General features: G+C 40.2%; 1 protein-coding gene across 3 annotated transcripts in view; it reads right to left on the reverse strand.

Moving 5' to 3' along the window:
* phaf1 (phagosome assembly factor 1) overlaps positions 1-17,442 on the reverse strand; it is a 120,530-nt gene that overhangs the window by 23,140 nt on the left and 79,948 nt on the right. For all 3 annotated transcript variants that reach the window (XM_073069765.1, XM_073069764.1, XM_073069766.1), the window contains 3 exons: positions 9,909-10,003; positions 6,344-6,441; positions 5,155-5,267 (listed from right to left, as the gene is read on the reverse strand). In XM_073069765.1, coding sequence (XP_072925866.1) covers positions 5,155-5,267; positions 6,344-6,441; positions 9,909-10,003 — 306 coding nt within the window. The remainder of the gene's footprint in view (positions 1-5,154; positions 5,268-6,343; positions 6,442-9,908; positions 10,004-17,442) is intronic.

Here is a 17,442-nt window from a genome sequence, read left to right on the forward strand (position 1 = left end):
GAGTAGCTCAAAAATTGGCTGATGATACAACCATTGTTGGTAGAATCTCAGATGGGCGTACAGGATCAACATATACCAGCTAATTGAGTGGCATCGCAGTAACAACCTTGCACTCAATGTCAGTAAGACCAAAGAAGAGGAAGACAAGGGATCAGCAGTGGAGAGAGAGTGAGCAGTTTCAAGTTCCTGGGTGTCAGGATCTTTGAGGATCTAACCTGGTCCTAACATATTGATGCAACTATAACGAAGCCAAGACAGTGGTTATATTTCATTAGGAGTCTGAGGAGATTTGGTTTGTCACCCAAGACACTCAAAAACTTCTACAGATATACTGTGGAGAGAGTATTCTGACAGGCTTCATCACTGTGTGGTATGGGGCGGGGGGCTACTGCACAGGATCGAAAGCTACAGGAAGTTGTAAAATTAGTCAGCTCCATCTTGGATACTAGGCTCCATAGTATCTGTTGTGTTCTTTATATTAATACGTACCGTGGGTTTCTAATAACGAAACATATTCTGGAAGAATAGAACTAGAACTTTTATTTACAACAGCAACAAAACCACACGTGTCTTACAGCAGCATGCTTCTCTGTTTCTAGATCTTTCTCAGATTTCTGCACATGCTCAGAACTCTGTCCAATCATGTTCTGACACGTGATATCACCACATCTTCCTTCACTTAAAAAGAAAAACAATTAGCAACATTGACCAGAGCAAATACATAATTTAACATGTTTCTATCAGTCTCTCTGGGGGGTTTACGAACACGAGTAGACCTTCTAAGTGGTTCACACAGTTCTTGTGTTTCGTTGTTATTTCCATGTTTTGTCTAGTCTGCATCAGTTAACTGAAACTCTGAAGTTGGCTCTTTCTTGAGGTCTTTGCAATTTCTTCTTAACTCTGTTTCATGTATGTATGTTTGGACCATGTATGATCTGGGTTGTACTTCTTCAAGTTCTGTAGCTTTCTGTGCCCATGTGTTCATTTTGTCTTGTATCCTTACTTCATCTCCTTGGTGCAGTTCAGGTAATGGACGAGAACGTCTGTCAAAGTATGTTTTCTGCTTTGCTTTGTGTTCATCTTTCCATCTTTTCACTTGTTCACTCCCTCTGTTCTCAGTAGGCTCACATCTATTGGCAGATTGGATCTCAAACGATGTCCCATCAAGAGCTGAGCAGGTGAAAATCCACATTCAAGTGGAGTACTGCGATAGGCTAACAAAGCTTTATAAAAATTACCTCTACTATCTTTTGCTTTGTGCATCAGTTTTTTGATAATTCCTACCGACTTCTCAACTAATCCACTGGACTGAGGGAAAATGGACTAGATGTTGTATGAACAAAGCCCCATTCCTGAGCAAAATGTCTCGTGCATTCACCATTGAATTGTGGACCATTGTCTTCATCAGGTACACCATGTCTGGAAAAAAACCGATGACCTTGTTTCTGGATCAGATCATGAACGAGATGCATATGCTACTGGTAGCCATTCCTTATCATGTTTCTGGAGTAATACTGCCTCTAGCCTGCTTGATGCATCACATGAGGTTTTGATGGGTCTCTCAGCATCATAGAATTTCAACACAGGTTCTTCAGTGAGCACTTTCTTGAGATTTTGCCATGCCTTCTCCTATTCATGATTCCAGCTCCATTTGTTTCTCTTTTCTGTTAGCTGCCTCAATGGAGCAAGGTGTTCCGAAAGATTGGGTATGAATTTTCCCATGTAGTTGACCATTCCCATAAACCTCTGAACATTCTTTTTACATTGAACATTACATGTTCTCAATAGCAGAAACCTTCATTGGATCAGGATGCACACCCTGCTGATGATATCACCCACAAAGGTAAGTTCAGTCACTCCTAGCTGACATTTGTCTTTATTCAACTTCAGGTTTGCCTTGCGTGTTGCCTCTAAGACTTGTCTGAGTCCAGCGCCATGCTCTTTTTTTAGATGGTCCCCAAACAATAATATCGTCCATGGAAGTATCCACGCCCTCAATGTGCTCATATGAGCACAAACGGAAGCCGAGGAAAACAGTATCTGGCAAAAGGATTGTTAAAGGTATACAATTCTGAACTCAGTTCATCTAGTTTAAGTTGCCAGAATCCAGAGGATGCATCTAATTTACTAAAGTACTTTGCGTTAGCAAACTGTGACATAATTTCTTCATGAGTATGCAATTTGAAATGCTCTCTTTTAATGTTGGTTTTGTTGTTGTTTTATTATTTTTTCTAATATGTTCGCGCTTATTCACAGCGTATACGTTGCAGTTTTCAATAAAAAGCTCCCTAGCCTGTGATGTCACAGTTTCCGAAGCTTTGCAAAGCATCAAAACTTTTCTCAAATCTAAGCCTTGTTTTCTTAACAGTTTTTCTCTCAGACCATTATCCAGAATGCCGCAAACAATTCTGTCTTCAATGAGAGAGTCTGTGAGTTCTGCAAACTCGCATGCTTTACTGCGGTGTACCTCTCATTAGTCACATTTCACTTTGGTATGCAAAATGCTTCAAATTTGTCCATTATCACTTTTAGATTCAAATTATCTCCGTTTTCGAAAGTAAAATGGTTATATACCTCAATTGCATCGTCACCTATTACGTGGAGTAGAATCGCAGCTTTCGTTTTTTTCCAGTTTTTTATCTGCTCTGATCGCCGATAAATAAATTTCAAAACGTTGTTTAAATTTTCTCCAGCTCTCAGCTACGTTCCCAGTCAATTGAAGTGACAGTGGCAGTTGCAGTCCTTCCATTTGTAAAACTGTTAGCAAGCACCAAAACAGTTTGAACTCTTTTTTTTCTTCAATTATCTTCTGATTCTCCTGTATTTGGAAACGTATTATTCTTTCAGACCGACTTGTGTTCTTTATATTAATACGTACAGTGGGTTTCTAATAACGGAACATATTCTGGAAGAATAGAACTAGAACTTTTATTTACAACAGCAACAAAACCACACGTGTCTTACAATACCATGCTTCTCTGTGTTTCTAGATCTTTCTCAGATTTCTGCGCATGCTCAGAACTCAGTACAATCACGTTCTGACACGTGATATCACCACGGTATCCAAGACACCTTCAAGGAGCAGTACCTCAGAAAGACGGCGTCCAATATTAAGCCACCCCCATCACCCAGCACATGCCCTCTTCTCATGGTTACTGTCAGGAAGGAGGTACAGAAGCCTGAAGGCACAGACTCAGTGATTCTGGAACAGCTTCTTCCCTTCTGCCATCTGATTTGTAAATGGACATTGAACCCATGAACACTACCTCACTGTTTTATATATTATTTCTGTTTTTGCACCATTTTAATTTAACTAATACATGTATTTACTGAAATTGATTTACTTATTTTTTCCATAATATCATGTATTGCTTTGTACTGCTGCCACTAAGTTAACAAATTTCATGACATATGCTGGTGCTATTAAACCTCATTTTGATTTTTAGCTCAATTTTTCCTCTCTCCGCAGGTGCTGCCTGATATTCTAGGTGTTTAAGCATTGTTTTCTGTTTTAGGTTCCCAGTAACTGCTACATTCTGCATCCTACATGTTCTTTTTGCTGCAATCACCATTTACCCATTAAGCAGATGGTTCTGTAGCACTTGTGTTTACCAAAGCTCCCTCTCTCCTTCTCTCTCTCCCCACCCCCCAACACTTTGCAACTGGAAACATACTTGTTTCCTCACTTTTGCTGTCCTGATGAGGGTTTATTAACCTGAAACATTAACTCTGCCTTTCTCTCCACAGATGCTGCCTGGCCTGCTGAGTATTTCCAGTACATTCTGCTGTAATTCAACTTTTCAATGTATGCAGTTTTTTTAAAAGGTTCAATTTCAATTTGGAGCCACGTTGTAAAAAATTGTCTTTCCAGGGGAATTTGTATACTAATTTCACAAAACAATAGCAGTTGGCCCATTAATAGAATCATTTATTAACCAAGCTTTCAAATGGCTTTTTTATGCCAACATTTCATTCCAACATGGAATGATGGGAAACTAATCTGTGAGTAGGTAAAGGATGGTATTGTGTAAATAGCAAAACAAGCCCATGAAGAGCAAGGAAATCTTCAAAGGATGACAGCTCTCAGAATATGATGCTCCTTTAGTACTTCACCGAAGCCAATCACCACACACAAAATGCTGGTGGAACACAGCAGGCCAGGCAGCATCTATAGGGAGAAGCACTGTTGACGTTTCGGGCCGAGACCCTTCGTCAGGAATTTCCAGCAGCTGCAGATTTCCTGGTGTTTGCAATACTAAGCACTCAAGTTTGGCACCAGAGCTCAGATCTCAAACATCTGATTGATTGTTATTAACTGAACCAAGCTGATTCCCAAGTCATGTAAGACCCTTATCCTAACCCTGAAAATAACTAGACACAAGATTGATAATTGATCTTCAGCCACTAACTTACAATTTTTACTCTATTGCAGCCAGTTGAATAACCATTTATCAGGTAGATACCATCCATTTAAGACAACATCCATGATTTGTCTACTATCACAGATCTGTATCACTGGCTGTCAGCTCAGCCTTGGACCACCTGGACAACAGTAATACCCACGTCAGACCGCTGTTTATTGATTACAGCTCACCATTCAACACCACGTTCCCTCAGTACTAATCAACATTTTTAGCATCATTACGTGACAGAAACAGACTTACCGTTGCAATATTTCTTAAGAGTAGAAACGCTACACTGGTCACTCACTCTCTTTATGTGTGAGTTAAAATTCAAATGTGAATCGAGGTTAACACACAGGCTAGATACTTCTGATTTTACAAGAACCAAGCTCCAAAGTTTATCAAGAAGTCACTTTTTTAATATACATGTTGCACAGTACTGATGCCACAAAGCATTGAATTTCATGACATGTCTTTAGTGAATAGTAATGTCTACATTACCAAATTCTGATTCTAAAGCAGTATAGATAAGTGTAGTGATTGACACCACTGCTCTCACTATCATCCTGTGCCATTCTGGTTTGTATTAAAATGATATGAATTTACAACCCTGTGTTTCAACATACATACATACATACACGGGGAGTAATTTCTAAATATAATGCACTAAGCAGAGTAAATCTGTATTATATGCATCTTTCACTGAAATGGTTTATTACTCCAAAAGAGAGGAAATTAACTTTAATCTTACCTGCTGTTAGTAGTCGCAGTTGGAGGCCAAGGGGTCCCATTGGATCTCTCAGAACTTCAACAGTCTCTGCATAGATGTTACCATAGAAACAACTCAGTGGCATCATGGGAGCTCTAGAAAAGCCAGATTGATATGCTCACTGGGCAGGCATTTCAGGAAACTACACTGATAAATAAATAATTCTCTTCAGATGGTATTGATACTGTACAGTTCCATCATTTTGCTTTTAGTAGACCATGCTGCCCAGGGACCAGTTTTAATGAATATTAGTGTCAATAGCGAGCATTCAGCATTACAAACCTTGCTCTTAATTGGCATGTAATGTTTTACTGGCAAGACTCATCAAAGTGCAATCCAAGCATCTAGGATCTACCAAGGCTAGTTTTAATTGCTGTCTTGTAGCTGTGGGACTGTCATAAGACACACTGCAAGGACAGTGCCAATTAAAGGAGCACCCAGCCAGCACATACAATTCAGGTTTCTAAAGCAATCTGGATCACACAACTGCCATCAGTTTTGAGTATTTATGTTAAAGATGTAAATTTCTCCTCACTAGCTTTAATTCAGTTGCAAATTCTGCAGCATGAGGTGCCCATCCATTTGGATATTACTAAAAGGCTTTCGCCTACTTGTCTTTGTTAACGTGGCCATCTCAGGTAGATACTGGTATGACCTGGGTGCAATGTTTGAGCAGGGCTTGGGGGCGAGAGTTAAGAATTGGGGTTCTGATTTGGGAGAGGTGGTTAGGGAGTTGATATGGTAATTGAGTGATCATTGAGTCAGGTTGAGGCCCAGACAATAAATTACATTGCAAGGGACTTTTCTGAGACAGGATCCTAGCATGTGGCTGGGGTCTATTTGGGGACCCTGTGTAAAATGTAGCACTGTGGCTGTACACCTGAGGCAGAATTTGTACTGCCGCACTGTGACTCAGAGCCAAAGTGCTCAGTTAGATTTCTGCAGGCACAGTACAACCTCAAAGTGAGCTCCTCTACAGAAAAATCCCTGATATTACTTGTATACTGCTGAATAATAAAAAGGCAAATGACTGAGCCAAAAACATTTTGACAATTACTAAATTCATCTCTAATACTCTTCTTGTCAGTGAACATTGGGATGGTCAGTAGAAGCTAAGCCAATCTGGAGGAAAAAAAGTTACATGGCAACTTCTGCCTGGCAGTTTTCTTACTTTGTGTCCTGTAGACTGTTTGCAGTGTAAATATACATGCGTTTCACAGTCGCACCATGAGGAATCTGCAGGGAGGCCAGCCCATGAGCAAATTTCGGCTGCAGAAACACAGAATGTTAAACATCTATAGTCATCAGCAAGGACAAATCATGGATAAAGAGAGAAGCAGAACATCATTCTAGTAATGTATCCATACATCCCCATTTCATGCAAATCAATTTCCATCCACTTCCAATCCACACCTCCCACTACACAGATTCCACAATGCCTTCTGGTTCCATTTACTTCTCCAACACTATTTCAATTGACACTAATTTTTTTCAGTCACATACATAGAACATTTCAGCACAGTACAGACCCTTCTGCCAATGATGTTGCACCGACCTTTTAACCTGCTCTAAGATCGATGTAACCCTTCCTTCTACATGGCCTCCAGTTTTCCATCATCCATGTGCCGAGCTAAGACTTTCTTAAACGTCTCTTCAGTTGCTCATTCAATCTTGATCCAACTCTCTCCATTATTTCTAGGTTTCCCATGCTTTTTCTCTGAAGATAGGCACTAAACTTAGTGAATTTTTAGTTAACTGGGCTATTGATTACCTGGGACATCTCTTCAAAGAACAAAAACTAGTCAAGGAAACAGCCGGGGTTCCCTTCATTTGTTTTGGACACCATGCTGCTTAACTGGGCAGGAGACTGTTGCTAAATAGATTTTAACTAGCATCAGGCGCGTGCACTTGTGTGCTCATAAGACCATGGTTATTTCAGATGGTGTTTAAACAGTGTCAGGTGCATTTGCTTGTGTTCAAAAATCCGTGATTTTTGTCACTGATAGTTGGCGAGAAATAAGCAGTAAGACAATTACTGCAGTTTCAAGAATTCAGGCTTGGAGATGTCAGAAATGGCCGGGAGTGAAAATGAAATGATTTCATTACTTCCAACAAATTAGGACCACTGAAGAATTTGAAGGCATCGACAATCATCTTGAATGGTACAATAAAAATAGAGATTTGGAGGATGCAATTATTCACAGCATTGTACAAAGGCAGTCCATTTTCTACACTAGGTGTCTGCACAGATTTTGTTCATTTACACTCAATCAAAAGAACTTCGCAGTGTACACTCAACAAAATCCTCAGTCGATATCTTCTATTTTTTTTTGCGTGTTGCACCAGTCAGCCATTCTTGTCTGGCGTGTGGTGTCAGGATTGGTCTCCTTTCGGATTAATTGGGTCACGATATGAACGTTCATGACTCGACCCTTGTTTTTTTTACGAGGCCGAGTGGCTAGCTTGACGCTCAACCCAGCACGGATGGAAAGCATGCTCAGGGGTAGCCCAACTTGGATTTGAATTCGGGAGCCTTTGCTCCAGAAGCCATTGCACTGCCAGCTGGCCAATTATTAGGAACTAATGCACAGTTTTATATTATTGTAGTAGTATTTAGAGTGTTCTCACTTGTTCTGTATTTCATTTAAATACTTAAATTGTTACTTAGTTAAAATGCACTTTGTCTTTTTTATATCTTTTTAACTATTTCCATGATACTTCAGCTAATTGTGGCAGTCGCTTAACTGGGCCAAAATGTACTGGTCCTGATGTTTCCTAGTCAACCGGAATCCACTGTATTTAACCATATAACCATATAACAATCACAGCACGGAAACAGGCCATTCCGGCCCTCCTAGTCCGTGCCGAACTCTTAATCTCACCTAGTCCCACCTACCCGCACTCAGCCCATAACCCTCCACTCCTTTCCTATCCATATACCTATCCAATTTTACCTTAAATGACACAACTGAACTGGCCTCTACTACTTCTACAGGAAGCTCATTCCACACAGCTATCACTCTCTGAGTAAAGAAATACCCCCTCGTGTTTCCCTTAAACTTTTGCCCCCTAACTCTCAAATCATGTCCTCTCGTTTGAATCTCCCCTACTCTCAATGGAAACAGCCTATTCACGTCAACTCTATCTATCCCTCTCAACATTTTAAATACCTCGATCAAATCCCCCCTCAACCTTCTACGCTCCAATGAATAGAGACCTAACTTGTTCAACCTTTCTCTGTAACTTAAGTGCTGAAACCCAGGTAACATCCTAGTAAATCGTCTCTGCACTCTCTCTAATTTATTGATATCTTTCCTATAATTCGGTGACCAGAACTGTACACAATATTCCAAATTTGGCCTTACCAATGCCTTGTACAATTTTAACATTACATCCCAACTTCTGTACTCAATGCTCTGATTTATAAAGGCCAGCGTTCCAAAAGCCTTCTTCACCACCCTATCTACATGAGACTCCACCTTCAGGGAACTATGCACTGTTATTCCTAGATCTCTCTGTTCCACTGCATTCCTCAATGCCCTACCATTTACCCTGTATGTTCTATTTGGATTATTCCTGCCAAAAAGTAGAACCTCACACTTCTCAGCATTAAACTCCATCTGCCAACGTTCAGCCCATTCTTCTAACCGGCATAAATCTCCCTGCAAGCTTTGAAAACCCACCTCATTATCCACAACACCTCCTACCTTAGTATCATCAGCATACTTACTAATCCAATTTACCACCCCATCATCCAGATCATTTATGTATATTACAAACAACATTGGGCCCAAAACAGATCCCTGAGGCACCCCGCTAGTCACCGGCCTCCATCCCGATAAACAATTATCCACCACTACTCTCTGGCATCTCCCATCTAGCCACTGTTGAATCCATTTTATTACTCCAGCATTAATACCTAACGACTGAACCTTCTTAACTAACCTTCCATGTGGAACTTTGTCAAAGGCCTTGCTGAAGTCCATATAGACTACATCCACTGCCTTACCCTCGTCAACATTCCTCGTAACTACTTCAAAAAATTCAATAAGGTTTAATATCCTTCACCAGTATAATATTGCTTAATATCCTTCACCAGTATAATATCCCTTGCTCCTGTCTTTCAATGACCCGCATTAGGTTAAAGAATCTTTTCCTTTTTTCCATATTGACAGAAGCTTTCTCAGTCTGTTTTCTCACTGGATTACAAATTTTGTTTAATCCTTACGGCAATTACTTTTTTGACAAAACTCTTCATCTCTTTCTTTAATACTACGTTTAACTCATCAATAGTTAAGCTGAAACAGCTTTCTTCCCCTTGGTACCTTAAAAGGATATTTATTTGTTACAATCTATATATTAATTCCATTAATAGAAACAACCTATCAGAGCTAACTCACACCTGAAGCCTTTTTACTTAACTTTACTTAGCTTCAAAACCCTGGTTTCAGGTCGAACTATATAATTTTCAATCTTTAACAAAAACAAAATTACATTAAGATTGATCTTCTGTATCGGCCTTGCAGCTATTCAAGCTGCTCTTTCATTCTGGACTCTGTCTGCAGGATTAGTATCTTAGCACTTATCCCTCTCAGAACCTTGCCTGTCTCAAAGAGATTGCCACATATAATTCTAAACACCAATAAGCATCAGACGCACACAAGTTGAAGTTGTCCACTGCTGTCCAAACAGAAGCAAAGTCATTGCTCCCTATCGCTTGGAACTCATCTTCTCACCTCAAATTTTGGAGCTTCTTTCCAGGAATCTAGTTGAAAGGAGAAAGAAAGCCCTCGAAAGTTGAGATGAAAAAGTTGTTCAGCTGCATTGTACACTGTAGAATGAAAATAAAGAAGAGGTAATGAAATTCAAACTAGCACATTTCAATTCCTGACTAATGCAGACTACAGACTTTCTTTTACAACCCTCCCAACGGTCTTACATCCCCACGTTATAACAGAGTTCTGTTCCCTCGAACTGTCTGTAGCCTGAACAGTTGGCAGATCGGAAATGTGCCACTGTATCGAATTCCGACGTTGCAGGAGATGCCGACAGCCTTGCAGCAGCTGACAAAACCACAGCACCACTCTCCAAAGTGCTCACTCGTATTCACAAGCCGGGCCGGACCTGCATGTCAATGCTCATTCAACCCTGTTAATTCACATTTTACTGTGCACTTTCCTTTCATGTGTGTACTCTCTCCCAGAGCTTCCACACTGTAATAATCAGAAAGCTTTAGCTGTTATCAGGAACGTCGTGCTTATTGTTTCTATCATTGTGACAAACTCACTATAAGTGCACTGCCTCAATTTTCCACAAAGTGCAGTTTACTTAATGAAGGAAGAGGGAAAAGCTAACAACGGTACTAAAGGGGTTAACAAGCAATGTAAACTGTTAAACAGCACCTGAAGGGAGAGATTAACCAATGGAGAAAAGCCGAAGAGCATGGATGCAGGGCTGCGAGAAAACTTTCACGTGCTTGGTCAAGGTCACTGAAGGCTCATGTCTCAGTAATGATGTCACTACCTTACACAGAAATCCACATGATACAGCCACCCTATTTACCCAGCTACAGTCTTTTACAATCCATGGACCTCATCACACGCTCAATCATTATTCATCGGACCTCCCACTCACATCACACGAGCCCCATGAAATGCCAGCTGTTCAGTAATGGCAGGCACTCACCGACAGAACTCATTTAAACTTTACAACACAGGAAGCACCCACTGTGCCTGCTCTGTAGCAGTCAGTAAAATGCCAGCAGCCTAATCTCCCTTCCAGCACAGGATCCACAGTCCTACAAGTCACCAGTTTACAAGAACACATCACAAACTTCTTAAATATGACGAGGGTCTCTGCTGCCACAGCCTAAACCATCATCACCATTTGGACTCAAAACATTTTCTTCCCCACTTTCGTACTTCCAAAAATTGTTTTAAATCCGCACCCATGATTTTATCCCACAGCTGAGGGAAGTAAAAGTGCAAGCCTTTCCGCTTCACTCCCTTGAGGGGAACTTCTTCACTCTAATGAAGTGGCCACTCAGTGTATAAAAGCACACCTGAGGCAAGTATTCTCAATTACAGAATCATATTCATATAGTATGGAAACAGGACCTGCAGCACAATAATTCCTGATTACTCTAATCCTACACTACTTCCATTTTATTTTCCCGTCTTTACATCGTCCTTCCAAATTCTGCACTCACCTGCACACACAAAGGCCAATTAAACTACCAACCTGCATATCCCAGCAGAAAGTGCAAAGTAAGTCTATTATCAAAGTACATATATGTCACCATATACAACTCTGCAAGCATTCACAGTACATACAATATAACCATATAACAATTACAGCACGGAAACAGGCCATCTCGGCCCTTCTAGTCCATGCCGAACGCTTACTCTCACCTAGTCCCACTGACCTGCACTCAGCCCATAACCATCCATTCCTTTCCTGTCCATATACCTATCCAATTTTACTTTAAATGACAATACCGAACCTGCCTCTACCACTTCTACTGGAAGCTCGTTCCACACAGCTACCACTCTCTGAGTAAAGAAATTCCCCCTCGTGTTATCCCTAAATTTTTGCCCCTTAACTCTCAACTCATATCCTCTTGTTTGAATCTCCCCTACTCTCAATGGAAAAAACCTATCCACGTCAACTCTATCTATCCCCCTCATAATTTTAAATACCTCTATCAAGCCCCCCTCAACCTTCTACTCTCCAAAGAATAAAGACCTAACGTTCAACCTTTCTCTGTAACTTAGGTGCTGAAACCCAGGTAACATTCTAGTAAATCGTCTCTGTACTCTCTCTATTTTGTTGACATCTTTCCTATAATTTGGTGACCAGAACTGTACACAATAAACACAATAGAATCAATTGTGTACAGTTCTGGTCACCGAATTATAGGAAAGATATCAGTAAATTAGAGAGAGTGCAGAGACGATTTACTAGGATGTTACCTGGGTTTCAGCACTTAAGTTACAGAGAAAGGTTGAACAAGTTAGGTCTCTATTCATTGGAGCGTAGAAGGTTGAGGGGGGATTTGATCGAGGTATTTAAAATGTTGAGAGGGATAGATAGAGTTGACGTGAATAGGCTGTTTCCATTGAGAGTAGGGGAGATTCAAACGAGAGGACATGATTTGAGAGTTAGGGGGCAAAAGTTTAAGGGAAACACGAGGGGGTATTTCTTTACTCAGAGAGTGATAGCTGTGTGGAATGAGCTTCCTGTAGAAGTAGTAGAGGCCAGTTCAGTTGTGTCATTTAAGGTAAAATTGGATAGGTATATGGATAGGAAAGGAGTGGAGGGTTATGGGCTGAGTGCGGGTAGGTGGGACTAGGTGAGATTAAGAGTTCGGCACGGACTAGGAGGGCCGAAATGGCCTGTTTCCGTGCTGTGATTGTTATATGGTTATATGGTTAATGAAAGACCGTCCCCAATAGGATGGAAAAACAATCAATGTGCAAAAGACAAAAAACTGCAAGTACATGAAGAAAAAAAATAATAACCCATGAGGGGCTTTCTGCAGGTAGGGAATAAAATACCACCTGTGGACTAAAACAGAAAGAAACCTAGGCGCATCTGTACCCAGACTGGGCGGTGCAATGGTCAGCATCTGTTCTCTATTTTAGGGGCAGCTGAAACAAAATACGTCATTGTAGGCATAAAAAGCAATGCCCTTTCACTTTATTTAGCAAAATACACAATCATGCAAGTAAATGCACAATGAATAGCTAATCAACATAGTGATAATGCAATAACTTAATCCCTATAGACATGCTAAGCAAATAAACCATTAAGTTGCACAAGAGCGAGAAAGAAACCAACTTAAAGACCACAACAATGATACACAGGAGAATAATGAAGATGCTACTCCCGTCGAGTTGATGAACTTTTGGCCTAATATCTGGCACAATCAAGCAAGCAAGCTAGATTAGGGAGGACAAAGAACACACTCGACCAATTGAAGACATAAAAACACCCGAAGTTACAATGGATATGCTAAAAAAAAGTTATATAAAAAATACCCTCAACTGAAAATGTACCAGCAGTGATATTATTCATAATTATTGGTATAAAATATTTACTTATCTTCATCCGTATCTATTAATACATATCAATAATTTTCTTAAATATCACAAAAAAGTGCCTGAATTTTTAACAGAAGGTAAGCATTATCTCTTGCCTGAAAGAGAAATCACAATGACCCATCAAAATATCATCCTATTACTGGTTTACAAGCTATTTTTAAAATTGTAACATCATGCATCTTGCAACTAATCACCCCTCACTTAACCACAATATACTAACAGAAGAGAAGAAAGGATGCTGTAAGGGCATGGAAGGATGTAAAGAACAACTGATAACAGATTCTATAATTTCAAATCAACCCGAGGAAAAACAGAAAATTTTCATGTTGTCATATTGACTACTAAAAATCATTTGATTCAGTTCCACACTTAAGGAAAATAGAAGCTCTTAATATATATAAATTTCATCCAATACTTGTGAAATTCCTACAAAATCTGATGAAGCATTAGCGTACTATAATCATCTATTTTTAAACAACCAAAATAGAAGCACCATTATCAAAATAAACCGAGGCATTTATCACAGTGATTCTCTATGCCCACTATGGTTTCGTCTAGCTTTCAACCCACTCTCTAATTTACTGAATCGGATAAAAATAGGGTATCAAATCAGAAACAACCAAATGAATTATACCTTGATACACTTTCTATACATGGATGATTTGAAATTATACACTCCTTCATTAGTAAAGCTAAAGCAAGTAATTCAAAGGATTTAAATTATTAACAAAGTATGTAGCAGTATACAACCCTGAGATTCATCTTCTCCATGTTACAGCGTCTGCTGCGATTTTCGAGATCCACCATTTTGGAAAGAAGTTTGTTAAAGATTTTTCCTCTAAGCCAGAACAGAGAGTCTCCAAATATCGAACACGACTTTCTAAATCTTCAGAAGTCGAATCGATGCGAGATAAGTGTTCAGCATGTTTGTCCACTTTATCATTGATCCGATCCAGTTTGTCTTCTAACTGTTTGAAAGCGGTTTTAAATTCCTTTAAGATTTCGTCTCGGAGCTTTCCCAGCGCAACCAGAGTCTCGTCCGACGGGGTCATGGCTTCTTTTCCCCCGGGTTTAGAACTCTTGCGGAAGTCCCCAGCGGTTTTAAATTCCTTTAAGATTTCGTCTCGGAGCTTTCCCAGCGCAACCAGAGTCTCGTCCGACGGGGTCATAGCTTCTTTTCTCCCGGATTTAGAACTCTTGCTAGACATTGTAAGTTAGATATATTCACAGGCAAGTAAGAGATACCGAAATAATTCCTAACTAAGGTTTAAAAAATGGAGACATTTAGTGCAAAGGTAGCGACAGTAACGGAACAAAAGTTCGGAGCAGCTAAACAATCGCCATCTTACCGGAAATCTCCATCTTCTCCATAACAACAAAGAAAGCATGGAACCCATTCATGAGCAAAAAAAACCACACAAATGGGAAGAACATCGACCACTCCCTGACGCAAAAAAACAATTTGAAAGAATGAGCGAATATAAAACACAAAATCAGAGTCCACATTCAGTTCAGCTCAGACCACCCTGATTCAAGGTCATCCAAAAATAACAACAGAAAAATGAGCGACCATAAACCAGATAAACACATCACAATGTGAAGTATAGTCCAATCCATAAACAGCGTCGATTAAACCTTGCTCCAGCTCCATTCTCCAATAGCATTGAGGAGAGAGACAGATGAACACAGACACCTGCCTCTAGCAGCAGCGAGCGAGAGGCTGGTGGACAGAGCTCAACACTCGCCGGCCTTCTGCACCTGCCTCGATGCTTTCAATCTTCCTCGATGCTTTAATCAGTGAGATCAACGAGAAATAGAGTCAATCATGGGATTGCACCCTGCCTCTAAGCTTCCTGGCCTTGACGCTGCTCGCCTGCCAGGAGCTACTCGGAGACAGCAAAGTGTCAGATCTCTCAATTGATCCAAACACACACCATCAGACTGTAGATCATAGGCTGCAACAGCACCACAACCACATTTAAAAGAAAAAGACATAAAAGATGTGAAAGAAACAGTTTTGAGGACCATCTGGAGAATGTCACCTGTCAAATAGCGTTGAACTATTTTCAAAGGATATATATGTGAACTTTGAACTAGATAAGCGCACAACCTTAAACATAAAAAGTTGCAATAGAGCTAGTAGAATATAAAGGCGAGCAAGAGGGTATTGTAGAATCGATGGATGAGTATGAAACATAAGTATTTGGAACATTAACAAGCAAAAAAGATCATACTGTGATAGAAGGAAAACTTTTGACAGAATTTACGCAGAAGGAGGAAGAACAATTTACACAACAGACAGATAACATCTAAGGATATATTTTCATCAACGAAAACAAGATTTAGCACTCCATGCGAACATATGCAATTCTGATAAATTAGTACACACCACTAAACTTAAACAAAAGCAGAACCCAGACAAATGAAGAAACTATCACTATATCCATGGAAGACATCCCTACGATCTGAACAGACTAGATGTCAACAAGGAAGTGTTGAACACCTGGCTCAGATATTGGAGACCTCTGCCTAGAAACAGGGTGTTACTTGTGGCAATATGGACCAGGTGGTTAACATTAAAAAAAATCAAAAATACATAGTAAAGGACCAAGAAATTCAAGACAATTAATGCAAAAAATGCCAAGAGAAACCAGAAACAATCCAACACTTTAGAGGATCCTGCAGCAGTTTAACTCAATCTGATTACTTACACAGGCTCAATTAAGAGGCAAACATTATTCACCAAAATCTTGCTTTAAAATACAAACTCATAAAAGACTCCATACTTTACTATAAATACAACACGCACAATACGCTGGAGGAACTCTGCAGGTCGGGCAGCATCTGTGGAAACGAGCAATCAACTTTGACTGGTCGTTTCCACAGATGCTACCCGACTTGCTGAGTTCCTCCAGCGTATTGTGTGTGTTCCTTTGACCAGAGCATCTGCAGTGTACTTTGTGCTTACCATAAATAAAAGCCTGATCCAGTTTTAGAGTCACAGTCATGCAAATTAGACTACAACCAATTCATTAATACAGTTAGGACAGTCCCTAATAACGTCCAGATATAATAATACAGGATAAACAAGCAGGAACTTACTTAATAGCTATAGCCATTCCAAACACACATAACTTACAGAAATCAGTAAGTGTAAAACACAAGAAATATGCTGAATTAAAAAGAGGAAATTTCAACAGGGTATACATTGTCCCGATACTACATCTGGTATCATCCCAAAGTCATTACATAATAGCATTAAACAATTAGGCCTACCCAGCAATATTTATGTAAGTCTCCAGAAAGCCACAATACTAAACACCACTAGAACAGTCTGAAAGTGAGAAGGAAGCACGGCCTCGATAGTGAAGTCCTTGCTGATGGATGCTGTCTTTCTGCAACAGCGCTCTGTGTAGATGTGTTCAACGGTGGGAAAGCTTTGCCCGTGATGGACTGGGCTGTACCCACTACTTTTTGTTGGCTTTTCTGTTCAAGGGCATTGTTGTTTCCATACCAGTCAATATACTCTCCACCACACAGCTACAGAAGTTTTTCAAAGATTAAGATGACAAACTGAACCTTCGCAAACTTCTAAGAAAGTAGAGGTGCTGACATGCTTTCTCTGCAATGGCACTTTCATGCAGGACACAGGACAGATCCCCTGAAATAATAATGGGGGTCTGAAAGTGAGGAAATCAAGAATACAGTTGCACAAGGAGGTATTGAGACCAAGATCTTGAAGCATTGATTAGTTTGAGGGGATGATAGTATTGAATGCCAACCTGTGGTCAACGAAGAGCATCTTGATGTATGTACCTTCACTGTCCAGATGTTCCAGGGCTGAATGAAATGGCATCTACCGTTGACCTGTTACGACAGTAGGCAAATTGGAGCAGATCCCAGTCACTTCTCAGGCAGGAGTTGGTATGTTTCATCACCAACTTTTCAAAGCACTTCATCGTTGTAATGTAAGTGCTACTAGACAATAGTCCTGCTGAAGGGTTTCAGCTGTTTTTCCACAGATGCCGTCTGGCCTGCTGAGTTCCTCCAGCATTTCGTGTGTGTTGCTTGGATTTCCAGCATCTGCAGATTTTCTTTTGTTTGATAGTCATTGATGCAGGTTACCACATTCTTCTTAGGCACCAGTAGAAGTGAAGCCTGCTTGTAG

This window comes from Hemitrygon akajei, chromosome 17 (genome assembly GCF_048418815.1).
Source record: "Hemitrygon akajei chromosome 17, sHemAka1.3, whole genome shotgun sequence".
In the NCBI taxonomy this organism is placed as follows: domain Eukaryota; kingdom Metazoa; phylum Chordata; class Chondrichthyes; order Myliobatiformes; family Dasyatidae; genus Hemitrygon; species Hemitrygon akajei.